Genomic DNA, 26,754 nt, shown 5'->3' with positions numbered 1-26,754 from the left:
CTTTGCCAGCTACTCCTCTAATAGAGGACTAATATCTATAATAGACAAAGGACTTAAGAAACTTACTGCTAAAAAAAAAACAAATAACCCAATCAAAAAATGGGAAACTGAGCTAAATAGACATTTTACAAAAGAAGAAATACAAATGGCCAATAAATATATGAAAATATGTTCAACATTATTAGCAATCAGAGATGCAAATCAAAACTACACTGAGATATCACCTAACCCCAATTAGAATGGCAATAATCAAAAACAGAAACAATAATAAGCCGGGCGTGGTGGTGCACGCTTGTAATCCCCGCGCTTGGGAGGCGGAGACAGGAGGATCGCGCAGGTTCGAAGCCAGTCGCGCACACTGGCTTAGGAGACCCTGTTTCTAAATAAAAATATAAAAAAAAGGTCTGAGAGTGTAGCCCAGAGGTAGAAGGGCTTCCAGGAACCCCAGTACCACCAAAAAAAAAAAAAAAGAAAGAAACAATAATAAATGCTGGTGAGAATGTAGGGAAAATAAGAATTCTGAGATTGCAAAATAGTGTATCCACTTTGGAGATCAGTGTAGAGGTTGCTCAGAAGAATGGAAATGGACCTACCATATGGCCCGCCTATACCACCCCTGGTATCTACCTAAAGGGATTGAAACCAGACTACTATAGTAACACATACATATATATGGTTATAGCAGCACAATTCACAATAACCAAATTATGTAATCAGCCTAGATGTCCAGATGGACATCTAGGCTGATTACATGGATTACAAAATTATGAGATATACACACCATGGAATTCCACTCAGCCATAAAGAACAACAAAATTATGTCATTTTCAGGGAAATAGATGGAACTAGAAAATATTATGGTAAGTGAGATTAGTTACAAAAAATGAAAGGTCTGGTGATTTCCCTCATATGTAGAAGCTACAGAGAAACTGAGATTTTAGAAAAAGGCTTCTAGACAAGAGCGAATTTAGACAAAGAAGAAGAAATTCTAGTAGACTGATGAAGGGGGACAAAGGGAAGGACGTAGGTGGGGAAGGGACATTTGATGAAGAAAATAATTCAATGGACATGATTTACAAACCAAAATTATCAATGCCAATCTCAATACTGTACACGGGGAGGGTGAGGGAGCAGGGTGGGAATTCGGGGAGGATGACTGCGTGCTAGGTGCAAGTATGTTTCTATCACTTTGAACTTCATCATGATGTATGATTGCAATGTACCAATTAAAAAGAATTTAATGGATTTCTTATTTCCCTTCTGTGAACACAGTAACCAAATTCTTTTTTTTACTTGCTCTCTTCCCTTGTTGTCCCTTCTAGGGTGCCAAAATAACACAGGGTGTCTCCTTTTATTAGGTTCTTGTCTAGTGGATTTTGACAAATGAAGTCCAAGGACTAGTGAAGGGAATAGAAATATGAAACTTTATTTTAAGTCAATGAAAGATAGAAGACCAAAACAACTACTCCTCAAAATGGGTGGAAGAGGTGTCCCTGAAAGTGTAACTGCTGAACCTCTCAGGAGGTGAGCCTTTAAAATTTATTGAGGTTCCCCATCTGCTCTTTTCTGATTGGTCAGAATTAGGTCATGGGGAACTAATAATGTATTTTACCCAATTTCAGTCCTTAATTTGAATTATTACTTTGTGGGCAAGTGGACTCTACTCCTGCTGCCATTTGTCTGCCTCCCCACTTTGATTATTTTTGGAGTTTATTTATATAATTTGTCTTGAAATTGGTCTGGTGGAAGGGGCTGAAGATTCGTTTTAATTTCCATAGCTCTCGTTCCCATATCTTATTAGCCTTTCCTGTTCTCAGGTCCTTTGTCCTACTTCAGAACCATGACTGATCAGCCAAACCATAGATCAATACAAATTAGACCATTCTGTTCCCTGCTTCTTTGCTACCTATAATGTTAAGTACAATCACTTTGCCTTTGGTAGTTGAGAGCCACGGCTTGGTCTCTGACACTCTGGGATACAGTTATATCCATCACATTTTAATCTCCTTATCAAGTGACTGTGGCTCCCACTGTAAGATCTGGCAAACAGAGAAAAGTAATGACAGAGCTCTTCAAGGATACTAGTGCTCCCCTCACAAATCTATTTATTAAAGGATGTGTGAAGGAGCTGGATATGCTGCTGCACACCTGTAATCCCAGTACTTGGGAGGCCAAGACAGGAGGATCACAGGTTCTAAGTCAGACGCAGAAATTTAGTGTGACCCTCAACAACTTAGCAAGACCCTGTTTCAAAATAAAAAATAAAATAGGGCTGAGGGTTTAGCTCTGAGGTAGAAAGCCCCTGGATTCAATCCTAATACCAAAATAAAAGTATCTGTGAAGGGCAGAGCTTCTTGGCTCTCCCATTGTGGAGGAGAAAGTCTTCCATGGTAAATCCACTCCAGTATCCCATGCTCTCTGAACCTTTGAATTCCTTCATCCATAAAAAAAAAAAAACAAGGGCTATGAGGCATTTGCTACTCATTCATAATCGGCTATCTTGTGATCAGTATCTCAGCCAACCAATAAAATAAACTTACCTTTTTATTGCTGTGAGCTGCTACATTAAATCTAGAATCTCTGCTCAATGAGACCATATCAATAAATTCATCCCAGTCTAATTGTATGTTCCTTCCACCATTATCCCACACCCTTAAAATCCATTCCCAAATACATTCCCCAGACTTGTGCTAGTATGGATTAAGAAAATTAAAGAGGTTCCTTTGGAGTGTACTTCACCTCTAGGGGCCTATTTATATTTGTTTCTAGTTATAGGTTTAGAGGCAAAAGTGGGTGGTGAGTGTGTCTTGAGGAGTATCTGCATTGTCTTGCTTTGTTTTCATAGACAAACAAACTAATCTAGCATAGAAACATGCTAGATTAGATTTTTTGGGGGAAAGGAGAACACAATCCCTGCAATAGAAGGTGGGGGTAGAGATAGAGCTGTTACTAAGGACAGGAGGAGGCTATTTCAGGCAAAATAAACCAATCACAATGTAGGAATTAAGGCTCCCAGCCTCTTTGGGGTCCTCTCACACATCTCCATCCCAATTTACAGAATCGCATTCTTCTCAGAGCAGTGTCCTCACTTTAAATGCAGATATCATTCTAGGCTGAGAATAAACCGTACATCACAATTGAGCCAATTTGCAATTTAACCAATCACAGAATGAGGGTTTGTGTTTGGTTTTCATTTTTCTTTTTTTTTTTTCTTTTTGGTACTGAGGGTGGAACCCAGGGGCTTTTCTACATCTGGGCTATACTCCCAGACCTATTTTTTATACTTTACTTGGAAACAGGGTCTCACTAAGTTGCTGAGAGCCTCACTAAGTAGCTGAGGCTGGCTTCAAACCTGTGCGATCCTCCTGTCTCAGCCTCCCAAGCCTTGGGATTACAAAGGTGCGCCACCATGCCTGGCTTGTGTTTGGTTTTCAGTAACTTCAGCCCTATGGCTACAAGACAGAAGATTCTTATAAAAAATAACACTGAAAAGCCTTTAGTTTGGTTATGCACTCCTGGAGCTTAGAAACTGAATCATTGACCTCATCTTTTCTCCTTTCCTACTTTTAGAGTGATGCCAGGACCATCCAGCCAACATTATTACATTCCTTAAATTTCCAGAAATGCTCAAAAGTCACTAAATGCCTTGCCTCTCACAAGGGGCATTTACTTCACGTATCTCCTTAAATGGTTGATACCATAGATTGTCAATGCTCCCCATATTTATCAGGAGAGTGTTTATCAACTTGAGGTCTAACCAAATTGGAGAGCCAACTCCAGAAACCACAAAACCAACTAAGGAAATTCATCCTTACAATTTCTGTTTCTCTAGAATCTCTCTGGTACCAACCTCTGTATTGGTTGAATTTCTTTAGAGTAACAGAACTCACAGGTTATGTTATAAAAGGGAATCTATCAAGTTGACTTACACTCAAAAGCTGTGAAGTCCCAGTTGGCTTCCTGCATCCAGAGAGGAAGAGGAACACACAACTGCTCCATTGGTTCCAAGAGTTGGAGTCCTAGAACAGGATGGACCAGTGATGCAGTTCCAATCCAAGAAAGGCCTGGAAACTTCCCAGAGAGTTGTGGGCAAGAGTTCACTTACAAGAGCAAGGGGCTGAGGACCAGTATTTCCAGATAAGAGCAGAAGTACTTCCATCTGGGAAGACCAGAACCCACTTTACTGCTGCTTCCTCCTTCTTCAACCTTTGTTCCATCTGGGCCCTCAGCTTATTGGACAGATTCAAGGAGGGACTTCCTACTCAATCTCAATTTGTTGTCCCACATGCCAATCATCTCATCAGCATACTTGGAATCTTTTTTTTTCTTCGTTGTACTGGGGATTGAACTCAGGTGTGCTCTATTCCCATACTATACTCCTGTTATGGGTCAGCACGATGATTTCTGTGGTTTCTTGGCTTACATGGTGAAAAGAATTTCAACACAAGCCATTCAGAGACAAAGTCAGAGGTTTAATTAAAAAAAAAAGCAATGGCATGTTCACATGTGGGCTATCTCAAAAAATGTGAGAGTGGTTGGGGGAGAAAGTCCACGCTGCCTTTTTTTTTTTTTTTAGGGCCCACTAGACAGGTGGCCAGGGGCACATGGGATGGTGGGCTCCTTCTTTGAATCTTTAGGGTACCAAAAGGTGGGAATTCCTTTTAGATAAGAATCCCAGGGAGTGGGAGACATGAAACCTGGAGACAAAAAGCCTATGCAGGGGTATAACTTTTTTTCTGGGAATATTCCTGGAGGCAACCAGAACTTTGACAAAAGGTGAAGCTCTCTCAGGTTTAATTGCCTCAGGAATTTCCTGAGCCAGCTTATTATGATTTAAAAGTATGGGCCTGGCTTTCTTTTTAAGAATAGCCAAGCTCTGTTAAACAAAAATAAAGATTTCAGATTTTATTTATTTATTTATTTATTTATTTATTTATTTATTTTTTGGTGGTACTGGGGGTGGAACCCAGAGGCTTTCTACCTCCAGGCTATACTCCCAGACCTTTTTTATATTTTATTTGGAAAGAGAGTCTCATTAAATTGCTGAAAGCCTCACTAAGTAGCTGAGGCTGGCTTTGAACCCATGTGATCCTCCTGCCTCAGCCTCCCAAGCGCAGGGATTACAAGCGTGCGCCACCACGCTCGACTAGGATTTCAGATTTTAAAACTATATTTTCCTTTCCTTCCCAATGTATTTCCTTCCTACTTAAAATTTATTTTTTCTGTTCTACCTCATCACCTCTAGCCCTATTTTAGTATTTATTTTGAAACAGGGTCTCACTAAGTCAATGAGGGCCTTGCTAAATTGCTGAGGCTGGCTTCTAACCTGCAATCTCCCCTTCCCGAGTGCTGTGATTACAGGTATGCATCGCCATGCCTGGTATACCCAGACACCATTTTTTGGGGGGGTTGCTAGGGATTGAACCCAGGGGCATTCTACCTCCAAGGTACATCCTCAGCCTTACTTTTTATTCTTTATTTTGAAACAGAGTCCCACTGATTTGCAAAAGGCCTCACTAAGTAGCCAAGGCTGCGAACCTGGATCCTCCCATCTCAGCCTCCCGAATGCTGGGTTTACAAGTGTGAGCCACCATGCTCAGCTCCCCAGACACCTTTTAATCCTCGTTGTTTGTCAATACAATCAAGTCGACAATCCAGATTATATATCACAGTGTGGCAGTGATAAGGTGGTGAATCTTTATGAGATCTTTGCATGAGTTCTCAGTGGAAGACAGGGCCTTGTAGGAACTCACACTCTCCTCTTGGCACCGTTACCTTTAGGTCACTGGAGCATTGCCTTCAGAAGGGATTAATGCTGGTCTCCTGGAGTATTTAGCTTTTGAAATATCAGGTTATTATAAAACAAGCCCACTCTATGCTCTTGGCTCCTTTTGTATACGGCTGGTTCAATTTATTTTTCTCTACCATGTTGTAACATAGCTAGGATATTCTTCCCTGGATGCTGGCAACATGCTATTTGGACCCTCCAGCCACCCAAATCTTGAGCCAATAAACCTATTTTTTCTTAGGTACTCAGGCTGAGGTAATTTGCTTTAACGACAGAAAACAGATGAACACAGGGCTCCTTGTATTTTTTTTACCACCTTCATTATTTGTGCCTTAGTTTATAATAAGCTCTTTCCTTTTATGTTTGTACCATGGAAGATGTATCTATATTCCTGGTTTCCTAGTTAGAAGCGTAATACTCTGTGTTAAACCTGTGTAACCTTTGGGTCGTTGCTTTGTTCAGAAAGCCCCGAAACTGAAAGGGGGCCCACCCTTTCCCCTGCTTCCAAAACAGAAAGCGTTCTCTGTAATTGGCTAAGTTTAAGATTACTCCACAAATTCTTGTGCCTGTACCTGGGTTACTATATTTAGGGGATCTATGAGCTAACAGGGGCTGCTGTCGTACTTTGCCTAGCTGGGAGGATGGCAGCCCCATTTGGTATAGTAACCCCACGTGGAAATTCAAAAACCTCTGGCCTTTACTGAGTGATGGTCTCGATTTCTTTTTTCTATGCTTATGGTACAACAGAAGATCTTTGCATGAATTCTCCCTGGAGGGTGGGACCTTGCAGAAACTCACACTTTCCTCTTGGCACCTTCATCAGACCCCATGCAATGAAATACCTGCATCAGCAGTGGTGGGATTTATGAGGCTCCTTAAGAATTTCAGCAACAAGTTGCTTTGGAGGCATCTCGCAAAATAGGAGCATAAAAGAAGAAGGACTCTTTTACTGCTGCAGAATCTTGAGCACCTTTTGAGATACTGGGTTTCACCTCAGGCCTGGTGGTGTTTCGCAAAAGCAGAGTTTAGTTTTTTGACCCTGAGGTATGTTAACTGTGGACAGGGAAAGCAGGCAGGAGAATGGGCAAGTGATACAAAAACCTGAATATTGCTGGTGGGGATGCAGAATTGCATAGCCACTTTGGAAGATAGTTTGGAAGTTTCTTATAACAGTATACATATTTTTACCATATGACATAGCAGTTGTACTCCCTGGTATTTATCCAAATAAGTTGAAAACTTAGATCCAAAGAAAACCTGCACATGAGTGTTTATAGCAGCTTTATTCAGAATTGCACAAACCGGATAGCAACCATGAAGTCCTTTAGTATATGAATAGATAATTAACCTGTGGTTCATCCAGGCAATGGGATATTATTCAACACCAATGATGGATGAGCTCTCAAGTCATGTAAAGACATGGAAGAAACTTAGAGGCATATTACTAAGTGAAAGAAGCCAATCTGAAAAGGCTACACACTGAAAATTTTATATGACATTCTGAGAAAAAGTATAACCAATGGAGATGGTAAAAAAAACACAAACCTGTGGCTCTCTGTGGTTAAAAGGAAGTGAAAAATGAATGGCGGAGCACAGAGGATCTTTAAGACAGTGCAATGATTCTGTATGAGTCTATAATGGTGTGTTTATGTTATTATGCATTTGTTAAAACTCACAGAATATATAAAACCAAGATGGGATTCTAATATAAACTGTGGACTTTGGGTTATAATGATATGTAAACATGATTATTACAAATGTACCATGCTGGCATGGGGTGGTAGTATGAGAAAGGATGTATATATGTGGGGACAGAATAAATATTGGAACTCTGTACTTTCTGCCCAGTTTTAAATTTTTATTGGTGTATTATAATTTTACATGATTGTGAGTTTCATAGTGACACATTCATGTAGGCACACCTCACTGTTTCCCTCTCCACACCCACTTTTCCCCTTCCTCCCTTCCCATATGTAATAGTAAGATTCTAAGTGATATATTCATATATGTACATAACATTATTTGGTCTTTTTCCTTCCCCATATTGCCCCTATCCTTTTCCTCCTCCCTCTCCTATTCACTTCAATTACTCTACTGGTCTCTCTCATTTTCTTTGTTTACTTTTGTGGCCTAAGGATTGAACTCAGGGAAGTTCTACCATTGAGCTGTACCCTCAGCCCATTAATAGTTTTTTTTTTAATTTTGAAACAGGATCTCCCTACAGTACTGTGTGCTGGCTTCGAACCGGCAATCCCTCTGAGCCTCCCAAATATGGATTGCAGGCATGCACCACAGTGCCTGGCTCTTTCCTTTTCACGAGGCCCATTTTCTTTCCTACTTTCTTTCTAGCTTCCACATATAAAACATGTGGTCCTTGGTTTTCTGAGTTTAACTGATCTCACTCAGCATGATGTTCTCCAGTTCCATCTGCTCAGTTTTGCTGTGAATTTAAAACTGTTCTAAAATAAAGTTTAAAAAAAGATAGGGAAGCCTCAGCCTCAGCCCTTGCCCTTGAATTTATGGGTTCAGTCAACGGGGCCAGTCTCTTTTATTTTCCTCTCAATCCAGAGGTGAACTGTCTCTCACCCAGTTTCTTTGCTTTTCTTCATAGTAGGGTCTGGGGTTTCCCTCTTTCTTGAATTGAGGACTTTGGCTCATAAAAGGCTTGTGCTTCACCTGAGATCTAATGGTTGAAAAAGAGGGTGACCTTCTCTTGCCACAACTAATTATGGTCTCTCAGTAGTAGCAGCTGTGGCAGAAAGATGGATGTCTTATGATGGATTGTCCCATTGAGTGTCATATCTCAGAATCTTAAATCTGACTAAGGAGACCCTAAGATTTCCCCACTCTGCTTAGCTGGGACTTCCCTCTCCTTAGATCAAGACTCTCACATCTTTGATACTCCTGACATTTGATATTTTGTCTGACATTTATGCCTGAATCTCTCACATCTGAAGAGAGGGAGGATTCTGTGGGGTTCTTACTGACAGAGGTTTGGTAGATCCAGCACTCTTAAGAGTACTCAGCTTATTCCTGGCACACCTTGGAAATCACCCCTCTATAGGTTTGAGAAAACTTTTCTCAGATCAATGTCTCTATTGGTTTGAGATCCCCAAAGTGGAAGTAAGGAAGTAAGGTTCAACCACACACTGTCAAGGAACTCAGTGAGCTGGTGGTAGCAACAGAAGTCTATGGGCCACACTCCCTGGGATTGGTGCTTTCTTCTTTCCTTATTTAGGGTCCTCAAATTGTTATGTCAGAGACTGAGACTGTCCCTCTTCTGACCTTAGGTGTTCCTCCTTAGGATAAGACTACAAATCCCAAAGGACCTTGAAGAATAGGGAAGAACATCCTTAGGCTGGCAACTCTGCCTGGTATGTTGTTCCCCCTAGTCTTTCTATATGGGGGGTCTTTATCTTGGCTTCTATCCTTGGCTAAATGTTTTTTTCCCAAACACCACATTCCTAAAACCTTGATTAGTTCTATGACTAACCTTGCAGAGAATGGGTCCCCTTTCCAGTAGTTATGTAAGATGGGAAAGCTCTAACACAAGGCAGGGGCTCCAGGACTGATATGCTGTTAGAGAAAGTAAGACATTGATCTATTCCTTTTATTTACAGCGAAATGTAGTCTCTTCTGTCTTTCTGTTAAAAAAGAATCAACTTCCTAAGAACAAGTGGCTGTCCTGAATGATAGGATATGAGCTTATGATCTTTTGAGCTATCTTATTTTGCATTTTCAGATAACCATGTTGTCATCAAGCATTATCTCTTTCTTTCCTTAATTCATACCTATCATTTTGATATTTTTATTACTCTGGTTATATATTCCAATACTAAATTGGACACAAATTCTGTAGGAATCTAGTGGGAATAATCAAATGTGTACAATGGATGCAAAGTGCCTAGAATGTTTAAAAAGTATTAGTTCTTGTTATGATTAATTTGTTCTTTGATGTTACATTCCACCACACTGGAATTCCTTCCTTCCTTCCCCACTCACTCCCTTCCTCTTATTACTCCTCCCCCTGCTCCTTCTCCTTCTTTATAGTACCAAAAATTGAGCCCAGTGTACTTCTACCTCCAAGTTACACCCAGCTCTAATATATATATATATATATATATATATATATATATATATATATATAATTTTTTTTGCCATACTGGGGATGGAATCCAGGGGCATTCTACCTCCGAATTACCCCCCAGCCCTATTTTTATTCTTTATTTTGAAACAGGGTTTCAATGAGTTGCAAAGGGCCTTACTAAGTAGATTTTGAGACAGGGTCTCATTAAGTTGCTAAGAGTCTTGCTCTGTTATGGAGGCTGTCCTTGAACATGAAATTCTATTGTCTCAGCCTTCCAAGTAATGGGATTACAGATGTGTGCCACCACACCTGGCTGGTTTTATTCTTTTAATCCAGGAGATGTCAGAGATTATATCACATTCTAGGACAAAGAAAACTCTATCAGATAAAGTGCTACTTAGCAAAGAATATTGAGCATTATTTTCCTTTACATGATAAATCATTTAATGATAGTGTGAGGTGGGCTTCTTCAGTTGATAACATGAAGCTTCTAAAAGATATTTCAAGGACCACAAACTTTCCTCTCAGCTATTATTCCATCTAAACCACTACCATTTTATTTAACTACCACCCCAAATGTAGACCTTGCCTAGAGTTTGCCAAACCACACACAATGGAATGCCCTTTTAATGGCAGAGGCTCTGGATCCGCCAGCATAGAGCAAAGAGTACTGGCAGAGTAGTTTTGGGGCATTCCATTTCCCTTAAGTATATCACCCTTATTTCTCAGGAACTCACTTGAGATAATGTGCATAGAACACTTCTGTGCATTGTTTGACTGTACTTTGATGGGAACAGAGAGTACTTTCCATCCCTGTCCAAAGTGGAGATTCTCTCATTTATCTATGATTCCCAAGAAACTTCTGAAAGCAGATCTGAATTTGAGGCTTAGTGTCTCAATGTTGAGATGTACCATCTTAGGGCCTGGTCCCTGCTCCCTACTCCTACAGCCTCAGCCAGCCCATCATGCAGCCTCACTTAAATTACCTCCAATTGATTGCTTTGAAGTGTCCTAAGGCCCAACACTGCCTTAACAAGTAATTTATACATGACTGCTTTCATCTAAGACTACTTCTCTCCCTTCTTTTATATTTTTGGCTTTAGAGTGTGTATCACCATTTTCCTCATTGACAGTTGCTTCTAGACCTTATAATTATATAATAAGTTACTAGGTATTTTTTTCTTAGTTCTCTCAGTACTAGCATGGAGCTTCCTAAGAGTGGATGCTTAACTGATGTTTAGGGAAAAATAAGCCTGTGATCATGGAGGTCGAATTTAGTATGATTTAATTCTACATCTTTGAATAAGCCAGAGCCATATAGTTATTTATCTTTTTTTGTGTGTGGTATTGAGGATTGAACCCAGGGACACTCTACCTCTAAGTCACACCCCCAGCCCCGTTTTTTATTCTTTTTATTTTGAAACAGGGTCTCACTAAGTTGCAAAGGGCCTCACTAATTAGCTGAGGCTGGCCACAAACCCAGATCCTCCTGTCTCAGCCTCCCAAGTACTGGGAATACAAAAATGCACCACCACACTTGGCTTATTTATCTTTTATTTAAACGATAAAAGAATAAAGGGATTTAGGAGGTTATTGACCATCTCACTTTTTATTCCTCCATTTACATATTTTACGGCTTAGTTTTTTTACATTTTAATTGACATACTTATTTCAATTCTACATTATCTTGAAACAGATCACTAAATAACATGCAAGTATTCTTAGTTTGATTTGTAAAATAATAAAACTCTTACTCTTAAACCTGATAAACAGGTATGACCAGTATTATTCATAACCCCAGATTATAATGGGAAGTAAAAGGAACATTTGAAAAATAACAAAACATTCAGATAAATCTCCAAATCACCCATATAGAACAGGAACGCAAAGGTATTCTACACTGTGTTCTCTTCAGTTACACCCAGCCCTTCACTATTCGGAACACTAACTGCCTTCTTCAATTACAAAGTGAAGAATCTGCCTCACCTTCACTAGATGGGGCAATAGCTACTGGACGGGTCCCAGAACATTCACTGCCAGTGTCAGAACTATCACTGAGTATAACTATGTTTTCGGCTCTCTCCTTTTCATCTCTCCATGCTTCATCATACCAGGGCTGGAGCGCACTGGGAACTGTATGATTGATTTTGGCCCAAAATTCCAGGACTTTCATCTTACTAGTTTCGGCATAGGCTCTTGGGCCCCATAGAAATTCATAGCGTGCAGGATCACTGTCAGGTACCTGCCGGTACTCCAGGTATTTAAGCTTCACTAGATCTTGGGTGATGAGCTTCCTAGGTTCTCCAAAAATGACGTGTCTCTTTCCTGCATATACTCTCATTTTATTCAGGAATTCCCAGATATTCTCCTCCGCAGCACAGTTGCCCTTCATGAAGATCACACCCAGGAGATTCATCAGGAGACCAGTCTTGGGAAATCCCCTGCCACCATTCACCATGCCATTGTTGGGGAGATTCATTTTGTTAACAAGGACATAGGAGTGCTTGGTAGAATCAACTTCCTTTAAATCAGCACCAAATACCACCTCTATGCTGAAAGAAGCTTTTCTGAGGATTTCATGGAAGTGTCTTTTATACTTCTTATTGATGACCTTCAGCATATCCGCTTTCATAATGGGCTTTTTAATTTTGTACTTTTGCATTATGAACTGCACCAAAGTGCTGGATTCCTTGGTTAGAGAGTCTCTGGAAAACTGTGAGGTGGAGAGTGGGGCCTGGGAAGAATTTTGGTTTTCCTCCCTTTTGCAGTTATCACCTGCAAATGATCCCCAGGGAGAAACACTTACAGACATAGCTGTGGCAAGGGCTCTCTGGGGCCTCTTGAGAACACTTGCTGACTGAGAAGCAGACTCTCTGTCGGCAGTAATCCCAAAACAAGAGGATGAGGACGATGGTTGCTTTTCAGTTTCAGTGGCCTGAGCACTCTGGAGATCTTGAATCTCACCTTGGGCCTGGTGGTGATCTTCTTGAGCACAGAGCTTACTTTTATGACTCCGTGGCATGATGACTCGTTACGGACAGCTGGCCGGAGTGTAAGTAGGAGAGCAGGTGATGTGGGCACCTAGAAGAGAGACACAACGAGAAAGCATAAGCACCTTCAGCAGGGAAATACTTCCTTGGCGTAAAGAAGGCTGCTTCTGCATGTGTCCACCAGAGCGCTGCTTTAGGAACTCACAGCACTTTTGTTCCTCAGAACAGGGCTCAGCCTGTCCTATGAGAACCCTGCGTGGGTAATTAAAGTGCCTTAGGCTGCAGCCTGCCAACTCTGCCTGGTGTACACTATGAGTGAGAGTGGAGATGGTGGGTCTCATTCTTGTGGATCCCCTTCTACTCTGGGGCAGGGGTCCTCTCAGTTCATATTCCAGACTGTCATATCAACTGTTAGCAATACCTGGGTTCTTCCCCTGTGCTTCACTATTTGACATTTTCAATCAATGTCCTCATTTCCCTGGGACCCAGACAAAAGGAAATGAAACAGTACCTCAATCCATCACCAATGTTAGGGGGCACTCAGTTCTAAGATCTTCCCAGAGGCCTGCTCTGATATGGGTTTACTGGAGTCCTAAGTCCTCATTTAGTGTCCTCACTGTGGCTCCAGGCAGGACCTGGGATTCCTGCTCCTGCTCATTTGATGATGCCTCTTCCCTCAGACAAGGGCCCTCAGCAAGCCAAAGCCATTAAAAAAAAGGTGAGTTGACATATACCTGACCTCCTGGCTTGGGATCTTGGAGGCTGCGAGTGTAGAGGAATTTGAGGCACCCTTCCATGTCTCCCATTGAGACATGCTACCACCGGTTCCCATTGAGGGTTTTCACCCTGACTCCTGTAAGGCTCTGGGATCCCTCCCACTGCAGAATAGGGACAATTAGTCCAGATGTCCTGTGATTATTCAGGCGAAAAGGGCACAACACAACTTTAAAGATTGTCTGGGAATTTTCAGGCCCGAGAGAAGAGGAGGCACATATGAGAACCCATTTTTCTTTATTTTTAAAATTGCTATTCCCAGAGCCGGGCGTGGTGGCGCATGCTTGTAATCCCCACGCTTGGGAGGCTGAGACAGGAGGATCGCATAGGTTCAAAGCCAGCTTCAGTTATTGAGTGAGGCTCTCAGCAACTTAGTGAGACCCTGTTTCCAAATAAAGTATAAAATAGGTCTGGCAGTGTAGCCCGGAGGTAGAAAGCCTCTGAGTTCCACCCTCAGTACCACCAAAAAAAAGAAAATGCTATTCCCAGCAGTCCTCCCTCACTCAAGTCTCTAACGTTGACTTTCAGTAAGATTTGGGACAGCTCCCTCCACTAATCCCTCTCCTCAGGCCTCAGAACAGAGCTCTAGAGACAGAAGTCAGGACTGCTTCATATGAATATCCTTGCCTGCAGCCTCACAGAAATAAGTGAAGGAACTCATTCAACTTTGTGTTGCCACCTGATTTGGAGAGAAATCCCCTCATTAGCACTCAGGGTTTTCAACTTTATTCCAGATAGGGCCCAGGTGTTCTCTACCTGCAAACCTGGGCTACTCCTTAAATCAAAGCCATATCTGTCCTGAGACATTTCAGGCAGAATTCAGTTTGTAATGCCTCAGATCTTAACCAGGACTTCCCAGGACCACCCCGCAGGGTTAGGAGAGGGAAACAGTACTCAGTCCACATTCAGGAATCTCACCCGGACTCCAGGCCGGTCAGCAGAATTCACTTTTGGCTCACCGGACACTGAGCCTCTCCAACAGATGTTCTCCTGTTCACAGAGGAATGGAGGATAAATAATATTAGATCAACAGCAGTCCAGGGTGTCCTATGGGCTGAGCAGGGGCAGGTTGCTAAGGGAACACACAGCTGTGGAATCTGTGGCTCCTATAGCAGGCCCTAGAATTCTTTCCTCTATTAACCTGAGTCACAGAGCCTCAAAACCAAACCAAACCAAACCAAAACACCTCACTCAGACCTCACAGAAGAAATGCAGGCATGTCCCACATGGGTCCCCTTGCCTTAGCTTCACAGGCCTCATAAGCTGTGAGTTTCATTCACTGGGGAAGAGAACATCCCAGCAGCACTCAGGGTCTTCACCTGGAATCCCATTTTGCCCAGACCCTGCCCCTCTAGGGCCTGGGCCTCACCCACTAGATTCCCTGTACTCTAATTCCTTTGACTTTCGAGACAGAAATGAGGGGTACTTTATTTTATTATTATTTTTTGTGGTACTGGGGTTCCTGGAAACCCTTCTACTGCCAGGCTACACACCCAGACCTATTTTTATCTTTTTATTTGGAAACAAGGTGTCTTAAGCCAGTGAGGCTGACTTCAAACCTTCGTGATGCTCCTGTCTCTGCCTCCCAAGTGCGAGGATTACAAGTGTGCGCCACCACGCCTGGCTGAGGGGCACTTTAGGTTGGCAGCTGTTGGGTACCATAAAACAAGGAATGGTTCTGCCTATACTGGCATTCTTCCTTCTACTGACCTGAGTCTAAGATCCTCCAAACACAACCTCACCTCCCTCAGTCCCGGCAGTGGGAGCCAAAATATGCACAAACACCATTTCCTGGAGTCTCCAAGGCCCGGAAATAGAATTGGGGATTTTGGTGTCCCCCTTTTTTTTGCGGTACTGTGGTTGGAACCCAGGGACATTCTACCTCCAAGCTGCACCCCCAGCCCTATTTTTTTATTCTTTATTTGAAACAGGGTCTCAGTGAGTTGCAAAGGGCCTCACTAAGTAGCTGAGGCTGTCCTCGAACCGCGATCCTCTGGTCTCAGCCTCTTGAATGCTGGGATTACAAGCGTGCGTCACCACGCCTGGCTGGTGGCCCCGTTTTTTTGGTATTGGGAATTAAGTGGCATTTTACCTCTGAGCTATAACCCCAGACCTTTTATGTTTTGAAATAGGGCCTCACTATGTTTCTGAGGCTGTCCTCAAACCTGTGATTCTCTTTTCTTAGCCCCCCAAGTACTGGGATTAGAGTCAGGTGCCACTGTGCCCTGCAGTGGCCCTTCTTTTTGAGAGTGGGTCCCTAATCGACACTGGTAGTCCTCACCTTGATTCCAGTTAGCGTCAAGACTCCTCATTCTGAAGACTGAAATCTCTCTATTAGATAAGGCCCTCCTCTCCCTGAGACTCTCCAGGAGGAAATGAGGGCAGCTCAGCCTCAGAGCTCTTCCCGGGAGCACCCCAGGGTTAAGAACAAAGGCTGCCCTGTAAAGTCCCCTCATTTGTGGATTTAATGATCCCGTCTTGCTCTCTCAAGAAACTCAACATGCTCCTGACCAGTCCTGGGACTCCAACCTCCCTGACGTGAGCTGTGCTCAGATCAAGGTCCTTTCCTTCCTGAGCCCTCCCAGTGGAATTTAAGGTGAGCCACATTAGGCTAAGGATGTTTGGGTCCTAGGAGGGCTGACAGCAGTCACAATTTTATGAGACGCCACTATTGTCATTTCCCATTTGGGGTCCCCATCTGGATATCTACTAACCCTAGTGGTCTTCCTTCTAGTTATTCGAGGTCACTCTCCTTAGGCCAATGTTCTCCCTTGGCAGAGGGCTATAAAGAGTAAAAGGGCTATGCCTAGTATAACTACCCAGCCCAGGGTAATCTAGGTCTGAAAGCAGATGTGGGCAGATCTTCCTTCAGGTGTCTTGCCTATGTGAGGCAACAGGAGAACTATGCATCAATTATCAAGGGGAGAGGAAAATTGAGGTAGAAAAGAGACAGATGATGAAGAAAAGAGTGACTGTAGCTTTAAGTATAAGAACTCCAGGACACCCCTCCCCCTCCAGCACTGGACTGGGATCCAGATCCAGACAGGCCGGTAGCGGGTGGGTGTCATCCCAGTGCCACCATGTGTTTGGAGCCAATGGGGACACAATCAAGCTCAGCTCCTCATATGCCCACCCACTTCCCATCTCCCTGGTGATGATGTGTTTTGAACACTCAGTGGAAGAGAAGAGCACAGGACATTTTTCATCCCTACCCCAGGTGATGATTCTCTCTGGCTTTCTCACAATCCTAAAGGAAATGTTAAGAATGTTTTCCCATTCAAGGCTTGGTCTCTTAATTCCTAGAGGGACATTTTGAAGCCCTGGCCCCTGCTTTGCACTCACACAACCATTGCGGGCCCTCTAGGTAGCCTCACTTAAATAACCTCCCACTGAGGGATTGCAGTTTCTCGGGATTCCATATTTCCTTGTGTCAGGGAATTGACTCTCTTCATTTTGAAACTCCTTCTTGTATTTGTATGTTTGTGTTGTGTGTGTGTGTGTGTGTGTGTGTGTGTGTTTTAGTGGGAGCATGCCCTGTGTGAAGTCTTCATGAAGACAAGAATGAAGACTCTCAAAGGGCTGCTGCTCAATTAATTACGGGCAAATAAACAGGAGAATGTGAGGTCTAATAAATTAGGGTTTAATTTCTTCCGTATTTTTTGTTCCCATTTTATTTTATTTATTTTTTGGTTGTACTGGGGATGGAACCCAGAGGCTTTCTACCTCTGGGCTATACTCCCAGACCTTTTAAAAAATATTTTATTTGGAAACAGGGTCTCACTAAGTTGCTGAGAGCCTCACTCAGTAGCTGAGGCTGGCTTCAAACATGTGCCATCCTCCTGTCTCAGCCTCCCAAGCGCGGGGATTACAAGCGTGAGCCACCACGCCTGGCTTTTTTTCCATTTTAAAGCTTTATGTTGAATTGACAAATTGTAATTTTATCTGTGTACATGGTACAGAGTGGTAGTTTGATACCTGTATACATTATGGAATGATAATTCAGGGTGATTACCATATCTATCACCAGAAATATTAATCATTTCTTTGTGGTAAGACCATTTAAAATTCTCTTTTAGCTATTTTGAAATATCTGATGCTCACTACTCTTTCTAGAGTCTTGTGAACAGTATGGTTTTCACTAATTTCACTTTGTAAAACATTTGCCATTCTTACATTCACTTTTCTAAAGGCACAATTACTCTTCTACCACATTCTTTAAAAATTTAATCAAATCCAGGCATATAACTTTTAACTTTAGAAGAACAAAGGGTATAATGAATTATGTAAATGAAGATTTTACTTGTTTCTTTATGTTTGATTAAAAGAAGTTTGCTGTGGTGTTTACATTTATAAGAAAATCACTATTCATATGACATTTCTCTGAAGATGACATAAATATGGCCATCAGGTATATGAACATCATCAGTACCCATCAAAGAAATAGAAATTAAATCTGCAATAAGCCACCATCTCATATCTGTTAGTAATAATAATAGCCTTATTATTACAAAACAAAAGTAAAAACAAAACCAAGACAATAAACATTAGTGAGTGTGTGGAGAAAAGGGAACACTTAGCTGAGTATGGTGGTACAAGCCTGTAATCCCAATATGTGGCAGGTCAAGACAGGAGGATCACAGGTTCAAGGCCAGACTCGACAATTTAGTCACGCCCTTCAAAACTAGTGAGACTCCGTTTTGAAATAAAAAAATAAAAAAAGGCTGGGGGGTGTAGCTTAGCAGTAGAGTGCTCCTGGGTTCTATCCTCAGTCACACACACACACACACACACACACACACACACACACACACATGATCCTTATATACTGTTGTAGCAATGTAAATTGCTATAGCTGTTATATAATACAGTATGGTGGTTCCTCCAAATATATATATATATACATATACATATACATACATTATATATATATATATATATATATATATATATATATATATATATATATATATATATATTACGGGTCTGGGAATGGGACCCAGCGGCATTTGACCTTCGAGCTACAACCCCTGCCCAATTTTTTTTTTTTTTTTTTTTTTTTTTTTGGTGGTGGTACTGGGGTTCCTGAAAACCCGTCTACCTCCGGGCTACACTCCCAGACACCTATTTTTTTAAAAATATTTTTATTTAGAAAAAAGGTCTCTTAAACCAGTGAGGCTGGCTTCGAATCTGCGCGATTCTCCTGTCCCTGCCTCCCAAACGTGGGGGTTGCAAGCTTGCGCCACCACGCCCGGCTTTATTATTTTGAAACAGGGTTTCACTGACCTGCGAAGAGCCTAAGTACCTGACGCTGTCGGAGAACTACGATCCTCCCGTCTCAGCCTCCAAAATGCTGGGATTACAAGCGTGCGCCACCACGCCCGGCTCCCTCCTCCAAATATTAAGATAGGACTACCAAATGACCAAAAGGAAATAAAATTACCAACTCATAGAGATCTGTACTCCCATGTTCATTGCAGCAATATTCCCAATAACCAATATAAAGTAAAAACCAAACTGTTCGTGAGTTAATAGATAAAGAAATTATGGTATATACATACAGTGAAGTAGCATTCAGCCTTAAAAAAGAAGATCCTAGCCGGCGGCTTGGTGGCGCATGCCTGTAATCCCTGCGCTCGGGAAGCGGAGAGGCGCTCGGGAGGCGGAGACGCGCTCGGGAGGCGGAGACTGGAGGATCCCGCGGGTTTGAAGCAAAGCCGCGCAGGTTTAAGAGAACGTGTTTCCAAACAAAAATATGAAATAGGTCTGGGAGTGTAGCCCGGAGGTAGAAGGGTTTCCAGGAACCCCAGTACCACCATAAGTAAATAATAAATAAATAAATAAATTAATTAATTAATAAATAAAGGAGATCCTAGCTGGGAGTAGTGGCACACACTTGTAATCTCAGTACTTGGGAGGCTGAGACAGGAGGATCTCAGGTTTGCAGCCAGACTCAGCTACTTGGTAAGGCTCTCCACAACTCAGTGAGACCCTGTTTCAAAATAAAGAAGATGGAACTCAGGGGTGGAATGTGTGAGTTCAACCCCCAGTACCACACAAAAAAAGATTAAAAAAGATCCTGCCATTAGCATCCATGTGGACTCACTTGGGTGATCTTATGCTAAGGAAAATATCAGACATATAATAAAAAATACTGCATGATGTCTTTATATGTTGAAATAAAAAATTGAATACATCGAAGTAAAGAATAAAACTGGTTAAAAGAGATGGGTGGCAGAATGTGGAGCTGGAGGTGGGAGGGTACAAGATTGCAGTTATGCAGGATGAACAAATCTAGAGTAATGTACATCATGAGGACTGTAGTTAACATTACATTGTATACTGTATATTTACCAAGAGTAGATTTTACATGCTCTTATCACAAAAATAGATTATATAAGGTAATGGATGTTACATTGGTTATCTGCAACGATCATTTTGCTACATGTATGCATATCAAATAATCACTTATGCGATAAAAACATTATTCACATAATAAAAATAAAATCCTAATTCATATGATACATTTTCTTATTCTGGACCACAATAGGATATTCAAGGATTCTCAATATGTTGGTCTAATGTACAAAAACTTAGCTATGCACAGTGGTGCATGCATGTAATCCCAGTACTTGGGAGGCTGAGACAGGAAGATCTCAGGTTCAAAGCCAGCATGTGGTAACTTAGTGAAGCCCTGTTTCAAAATAAAATAGGTCTGGGGGTGTAGCCCAGAGGTAGATCACCCCTGGCTTTAATCCTTGGTAATAAAATTGCATGTGCACACACACACACACACACACACACACACACATACACACACACACACAACTAAACATGTGCAGTTATATATGGAATATTTAGAAAACAGATCCAATAATATATGCATACGGATGTTTATAGCAGCAAAATTCACAATATCCAAATTATGGAAGCAACCTAGGTGTCCATCAAGAGGTGAATGGATTACAAAACTCTGGGAAATACACACAATGGAATTCTACTCAGCAATAAAGAAGACCAAAATTAGGTCATATGCAAGCAAATGAAAGGACCTGGAGAACATTATGTTAAATGAGATTAGCCAAACACAGAGAGAAGTCATATGTTTTCTTTAATATGTGCTGGATAGGGAGTAATTGAGATACAAGAGACACTCCAGATAATAAAGGGGAAACCTCAGTGGAGCCAAGGAGCAGATATAAGGGTAGGGGAGGAGGAAGACTGAGGTTCATTAATGGAAATACTACCAACAACGTTAGTCTGGGTACTCTGTATTGAGAAGGAGGAAAATGGAGAGGTGGGAGGCACTAAGTACTGTGTGCATGTATGTCATTGTCAACATAATTTACATTATGATGTGAGACTATAATGCACCAATTAAAGCACAAATAAAATAAAATATAAAAAATAGAAGCCGGGCGTGGTGGCGCACACTTGTAGTCCCAGCATTCGGGAGGTTGAGACAGGAGGATTGCGGTTCGTAGACAGCCTCAGTTACTTAGTGAGGCCCTCTGAAACTCAGTGAGACCCGGTTTCAAAATAAAGAAAATAAAATAGGGCAGGGGCTGTAGCTCGAAGGTCGAATGCCCCTGGGTTCCATCCCCAGACCCGCAAAAAAAAAAAAAAAGAAAAAAAAAAGAAAAAAAAAGAAATAAAAAGAAACTTATAAGTGTGTGGGCCCATTGTTATTCATCAACAATACAGCAACTGATATGTAAACCTTATGATGCATAATTATGATGTGCCAATAGAAGTATATTCAAGCCGGGCGTGGTGGCGCACGCTTGTAATCCCCGCGCTTGGGAGGCAGAGACAGGAGGATGGCGCAGGTTCGAAGCCAGCTGCGCTCGCTGGCTTAGGAGACCCTGTTTCCAAATAAAAAATGTAAAAATAGGTCTGGGAGTGTAGCCCGGAGGTAGAAGGGCTTCCAGGAACCCCAGTACCACCACAAAAAAAAGAAGTATATTCAATAATTAAAAATAAATTGAGACAACTGGAAAATATAAAATATGTATTAGAAAGAGTAAATAAATATGAATATTCCAATATTATATATTCAATGGAATACATTTGAAATGTACCAAAAAGAAAACAAACAGGCAAGTTTTCTAGTTATTCAAGTAGAGCATGAATTTTTTTTTAATTTTTTTTTTTTTTTTTTTGGTGCTACTGGGGTTCCTGGAAGCCCTTCTACCTTCGGGCTACACTCCAAGACCTATTTTATTTTTGGAAACAGGGTCTCTTAAGACAGCGTGACTGGCTTCGAACCTGCAAGATCCTCCTGCCTCCGCCTCCCAAGTGCGGGGATTACAAGTATGCACCACCACGCCCAGCAAGAGCATGAATTAAAAAAAAAAATACTGTGTTACCTCTAGTTCCAACTTGGCTCTTCAGTACTTAGAATGTTGACTTCTTCCAACCAAAGTAAAGAGTCTGCCTCCGATCTCACTGGCTCTAAGAGCTACTGGATATGGCCTTGGCACATGTCCTGGCCATGGTAGTAGTGCCAACCCAGGTTGCCACTCTGTTTCAGACCATCTCCTCTTCATTGTCCCAAAGCGCCTTTGTAGTTCATCTGGCCATGGAATTCAGGGCCTCTAAGAACTGACAGTAGGCGCTGGACTTTTGGGACCCCAGTGTTCTGAGTGGGTGCTTCTTTCATTCCTTTTTTGGATCTCACATTGATACGTAGCAGAACCTGAGACACTTATCTCAACTGACCTGATGTTGCCTTTCTCTGACCCAAACTCTCCAATCTCTGACAACTGGCAAGAAAAAGTGAGGTGGTATTGAGTGTGATAACTTTTCCTGGGGCCCTGAAGGACTGCAGAGCAGGTGGGGGACTAGGATTTTCTACTGAAAATGATGCAGTGTTTGTTTTCCCAGTTCTGATGTATGGATATTATCATTTAGCCTCTTGCCACTTGGATTAAAAAAATTCTGGAAAATGCCACATCCCTTCAAGCCCTTAAGCAGTTTTCCCTCTGCTAACCTTGCAGAGAATGGGTCCCTGACCTAGGAGTGTCGTGAGATAGGAAGATTTGCAGCATAAGGTAGGAGCCAGAAAAATATAGTGATCCTTTTCTTCTATTCCTCAGCCCAATTTAGAGTCTCATGTATCTTCTGTCTTCATCTATTTACTTTTCATCAGAAAGAGCTGAGTCTGCTGGCTTTTTGAGCCCCTGATGTTTTAGTGTTATCTGATATCACATATGTATAAGATCCTATTATCACCAAACATAAATCTCTTTTTTTCTTTATTCAAATGTCACATTTATTTTGACAATCTTATTGCTTTGGTTATGTATTACAACCCCAGAATTTGATGACAAAGTCTTTATTTTTCTTACCTCTGACATATTTGCAATAATGAGAAGAAATGGGAATTAAAGGCCACAAGGTAAGTCTCAGGCTGGGAAGAGTGGAACAGTGTGAGCTTTAGTCTAACTCCAGATCAAGGGTCTAGTCTCAATCTTGTCATTTACCAGATTTGTGAACTGTACAGGTTACCAAATACTCTGAGCCTCAGGTCCCGCATTTATGAGATAGTTTTGGTAAGCCCCGTCTCATAGGACTGGCAGAAGGTGTGCAATGAATGGAAAAAGCACTTGCCACAGTGATTGGCATGTTAGCAGATCCCTTTCTTCTGTTTGATGATTTCATTTTCACCTTCCTCAGACCTGATATAAAAAGATACAGGGAGAATCACCTGGCAGCCCTGCTCTAAGCCTTCCAGGGCTGATATAACAAGGGGTGGCATGGCATCTTGTTCCCTCTGCTAAACGGTACATGGTTACCTCAGTCACCACCCAGGTTCCTTGATTTGACTCGTGGAGGAACACAGGGATACCCTCCTTTCTGACCTGAGGGCATCTCCTCATGGTGAGACTTCTGCTTCCTTGAGGCCTAAGAGGAGAAAGTGAGAATCGCCTTTCTCACACACCTGCCAATGTGATCACAGAAATGCAATCTATGTCAGTCAGGCAGATTGAGGCTTTATGATGGATGGTTCCATGTAGGGTCCTAATTCAGTGTTCTAAATCTAACTCTCAGCGCTAAAATTTCTCTCTCTTGCTGTTGGAACACTGCCCCCAAATCAAGACCCTTAATCCCCAAAACTCAAGTGGGAACTCATGGGTACCTCTACCCGATGTGTTGCCTGCGATCTCTGAGGACTGACAATAGGGATGATTCTGGGTGGCTCTCATAAAGTGTGTGTTCCACACTCTTCAGTGTCTTCATCTGACCCTGGCAGAACCTGGAAATCCTCCTTGATTTGAGGCCTAGGTCCTTATCCTAAGGCCCTCCATTCCTTAGTATACACTAGGAATAAGTAAAATTTACCTCATGTGGCTGAAACTGCTTGAGGTTCTCCTTAGGTGACTATTAGTGAAAAGAACGCACATTGCCCCTCTGTAATGTTTCCCTCAGCTGTCAGGAATCTCACCTGGAATCCTGGCACAACCTGGAAATCATCTGTCTGCTGACCTGAGCTTCCCACATTGTCAAGTTTTCTTACTTCCTTGGCATGAACTGGAAGGAAGTGATTTTGAGTCATTATGTTAGTATGCTGTCTCTCTGGCCTGGCAAAAGGGATAGGGTTCTATGTCACCCCCTATTTTTTTTTTTCGTGGTACTGGGGATTGAACCCAGGGGGATTCTGCTTCAGAGCTACACCTCCAGTCCTTTTAAAAATTTTTATTTTTGTTTTGAAACAGGGTCCGAGTAGGTTGCTGAGAATTTACTACTTTGCTAAGACTGTCCTTGAACCTGTGATTCTCTTATCTCAGCCTCCCATGTACTAGGATTATCACAAGTGGGCGCCACTCCACCCAGGTGACCCTATTTTATGAGTAGGACTTCTCCATTGCTACTTGGTGTCATTATATTGACTTCTGTTAGGGAACAAGCCTCTTTCCTCAGCTGAGTGGAGAGTCTCCCACTAGTCGTAAGAGTTCATATCTCTGAGCCTGCACCCTACTTGGCAAACGGGATAACGTCAGCCTGAAAGCCCTTTTGTGGTGTCCTGGGGCTGTGCAGCTGGGACTTACTAAGGACATCTCTGTTCGCCTTTAGAGGCTGGGATGTGGTTGTTTTGAGCACCTCTGTTCTGGCTGGGTCTTACATTAACCTCATTAGGTTTATTACTTTTATTCCTATTAAAGGTTGGGGCTCCTTTCTCTCCTGACCCGAGGCTGCTGCCTTTAAATTTACTCTTACATCCCTTAGAAGCCTGAAATGTATATGTGGGGACACTCAGACTGACAGTGCTATCTGAAGCCATCTGTGTCTGAGAGTATGTGGATCTGGCATCTCTGTGACCCCCTCACCCATATTCAGGGGTGTTGTTTCCCCAGTCCTATGTTTGGTGTTGATGTCCCTAAGCCTTACATTGGCTCTGGCTCTGGAATTAGATACTTCCAGGGAAATGCCCATCCCTGGAAACTCTAGAGCAGTTCCCCCCTGCAAATTTTTCACAGAATGGGTCCCTGTGCTAGGAGCGGTGTGAGAAGGAAAAGCTGTACCACAGGGGAGGGGACCCTGGATGGGTGGTGATTTGTCAGAGAAAAACCCCACTGATCTATTCCTTATCTCCCATCAACCAAACTTAGATTTTCATATAACTATTCTATTAACATTTCCATACATGCATATTTTGTGTATTGAAGGTGTCCACCTGTTCTTCTAACCTATCTCATCCTCCTACTTTGTACTTCTGTCCTGATTTATTTTCCACAGGGCAGAGGTTCTCCAGGGTGATTTTCTTTGTTGCAGTGTAGGAATGAAACTCAGGACCTCACACAAACCAGGCAAGTGTTCTACCACTGAGCAACCCCCTTGCCTAGTCCAATAGGGTGTTTTTTTTGGAAGCCTTTGATTTTTGAGGTTATATTTCATTGCAAATGTAAAAAAAAATCAGTCACTGAATACTATTTCTCTTAAAACATTTACACCTCTCAATTGTTTTGATATTCTTGTTGCTCTAGGTATGTATTGTAATCCAGTACTTAGGCTATAGAGTCATTCTTTTTACCAACTGAGACATATTTTTGAGTACTGAGAAAATTGAAATAAGGCATACTATATGCCTCAGCTTTGAAGGGTAAAAGCTTGTTTTGTGAGACTTGTGAAGTTGAGCACACCACAAACTCTTTGAGTTTCATATTCTTAATTGATACATGAGTTTGTAAGGCTCTATCTTGTAGGATTAGAAGATATGTAACATATGCAAAGCATCTGTGGCTGTGCACATGTCTTACATGAACACATTAGGGGTTGCACTTACTACTATGGCGATTTTTGATCATCCATTACCATCCATCTAGCTGGGATCTATTACCTTTAATCCAGAGGATCCCACAGAATATGGAGCATTTTAGGACAAAAACTAACAAACTGAAAAAAAGAAAACATTCAGCCAAAATGTGACTTAGCAATGAAATGTAATGTTTCCCTACTGTCTCCACTTCACTGTTTCTTACTTCTTTGTGAAGTAGAGTATCTCACCATCTTCCATAATGATAGTTACCCTCATAATCTATCATTGCACAGGCAAGAGCTGAGCTGCCTTTGACTAAATATCCCTGGTTAAAAAAAAAAAAAAAACAGGATGGCTTTTCAAGAGCAGATACTTTATTACTGTTTAGGTAAAATATAAGGTACAGACAAAAGGTCTAATTCACTATGGTTTATCATATATTCTGAAATAACATGAGCAAACTCAGGTTTTCAGAACAACTCATTTAAATGTATGAAAAGTGTAAAGTACAACAAACCAATAACTAAACAACTTTCACATTTTTCTCTATCTTCTGGTCTAACTACTATACTGTGGATGTTTCACATTTCCAAGATATCTCTATTCCAACACCATGTTATTTTCTTGCAGATCACCAAAGTGATTTAAGGAATTATAAATTGTATTTCAGCACAAAACTCTTATCACTAAACCTGGTAAAAAGTGATGCTTTTTCATAAACTTATATTCTAAATCTTAATAAACCCAGATAATAATACATAGACACAAAAAGATTGGTCAACAAGTTATTCATGCATAACAACAATAAAGATTAACAGGCCTTTTCAATCACAAAGTAAAAACTCTGCTTCAGATCTCA

The 26,754-nt window shown here is 41.7% G+C and overlaps 1 protein-coding gene across 1 annotated transcript; it reads right to left on the bottom strand.

The window, feature by feature from the left end:
• Positions 1-11,832: 11,832 nt before the first annotated feature.
• On the bottom strand, positions 11,833-12,897 carry MAGEB3 (MAGE family member B3; the record flags this gene model as incomplete). The annotated part of the gene is made up of 1 exon (XM_080718841.1): positions 11,833-12,897. The coding sequence occupies one exon, from the start codon at positions 12,895-12,897 to the stop codon at positions 11,833-11,835; it is 1,065 nt and encodes a 354-aa protein (XP_080574967.1).
• Positions 12,898-26,754: the final 13,857 nt, after the last annotated feature.

Source organism: Muscardinus avellanarius, assembly GCF_963383645.1.
Source record: "Muscardinus avellanarius genome assembly, chromosome: X".
NCBI classification, from domain to species: Eukaryota; Metazoa; Chordata; class Mammalia; order Rodentia; family Gliridae; genus Muscardinus; species Muscardinus avellanarius.
This window is presented reverse-complemented; position numbering and strand designations above follow the sequence as displayed.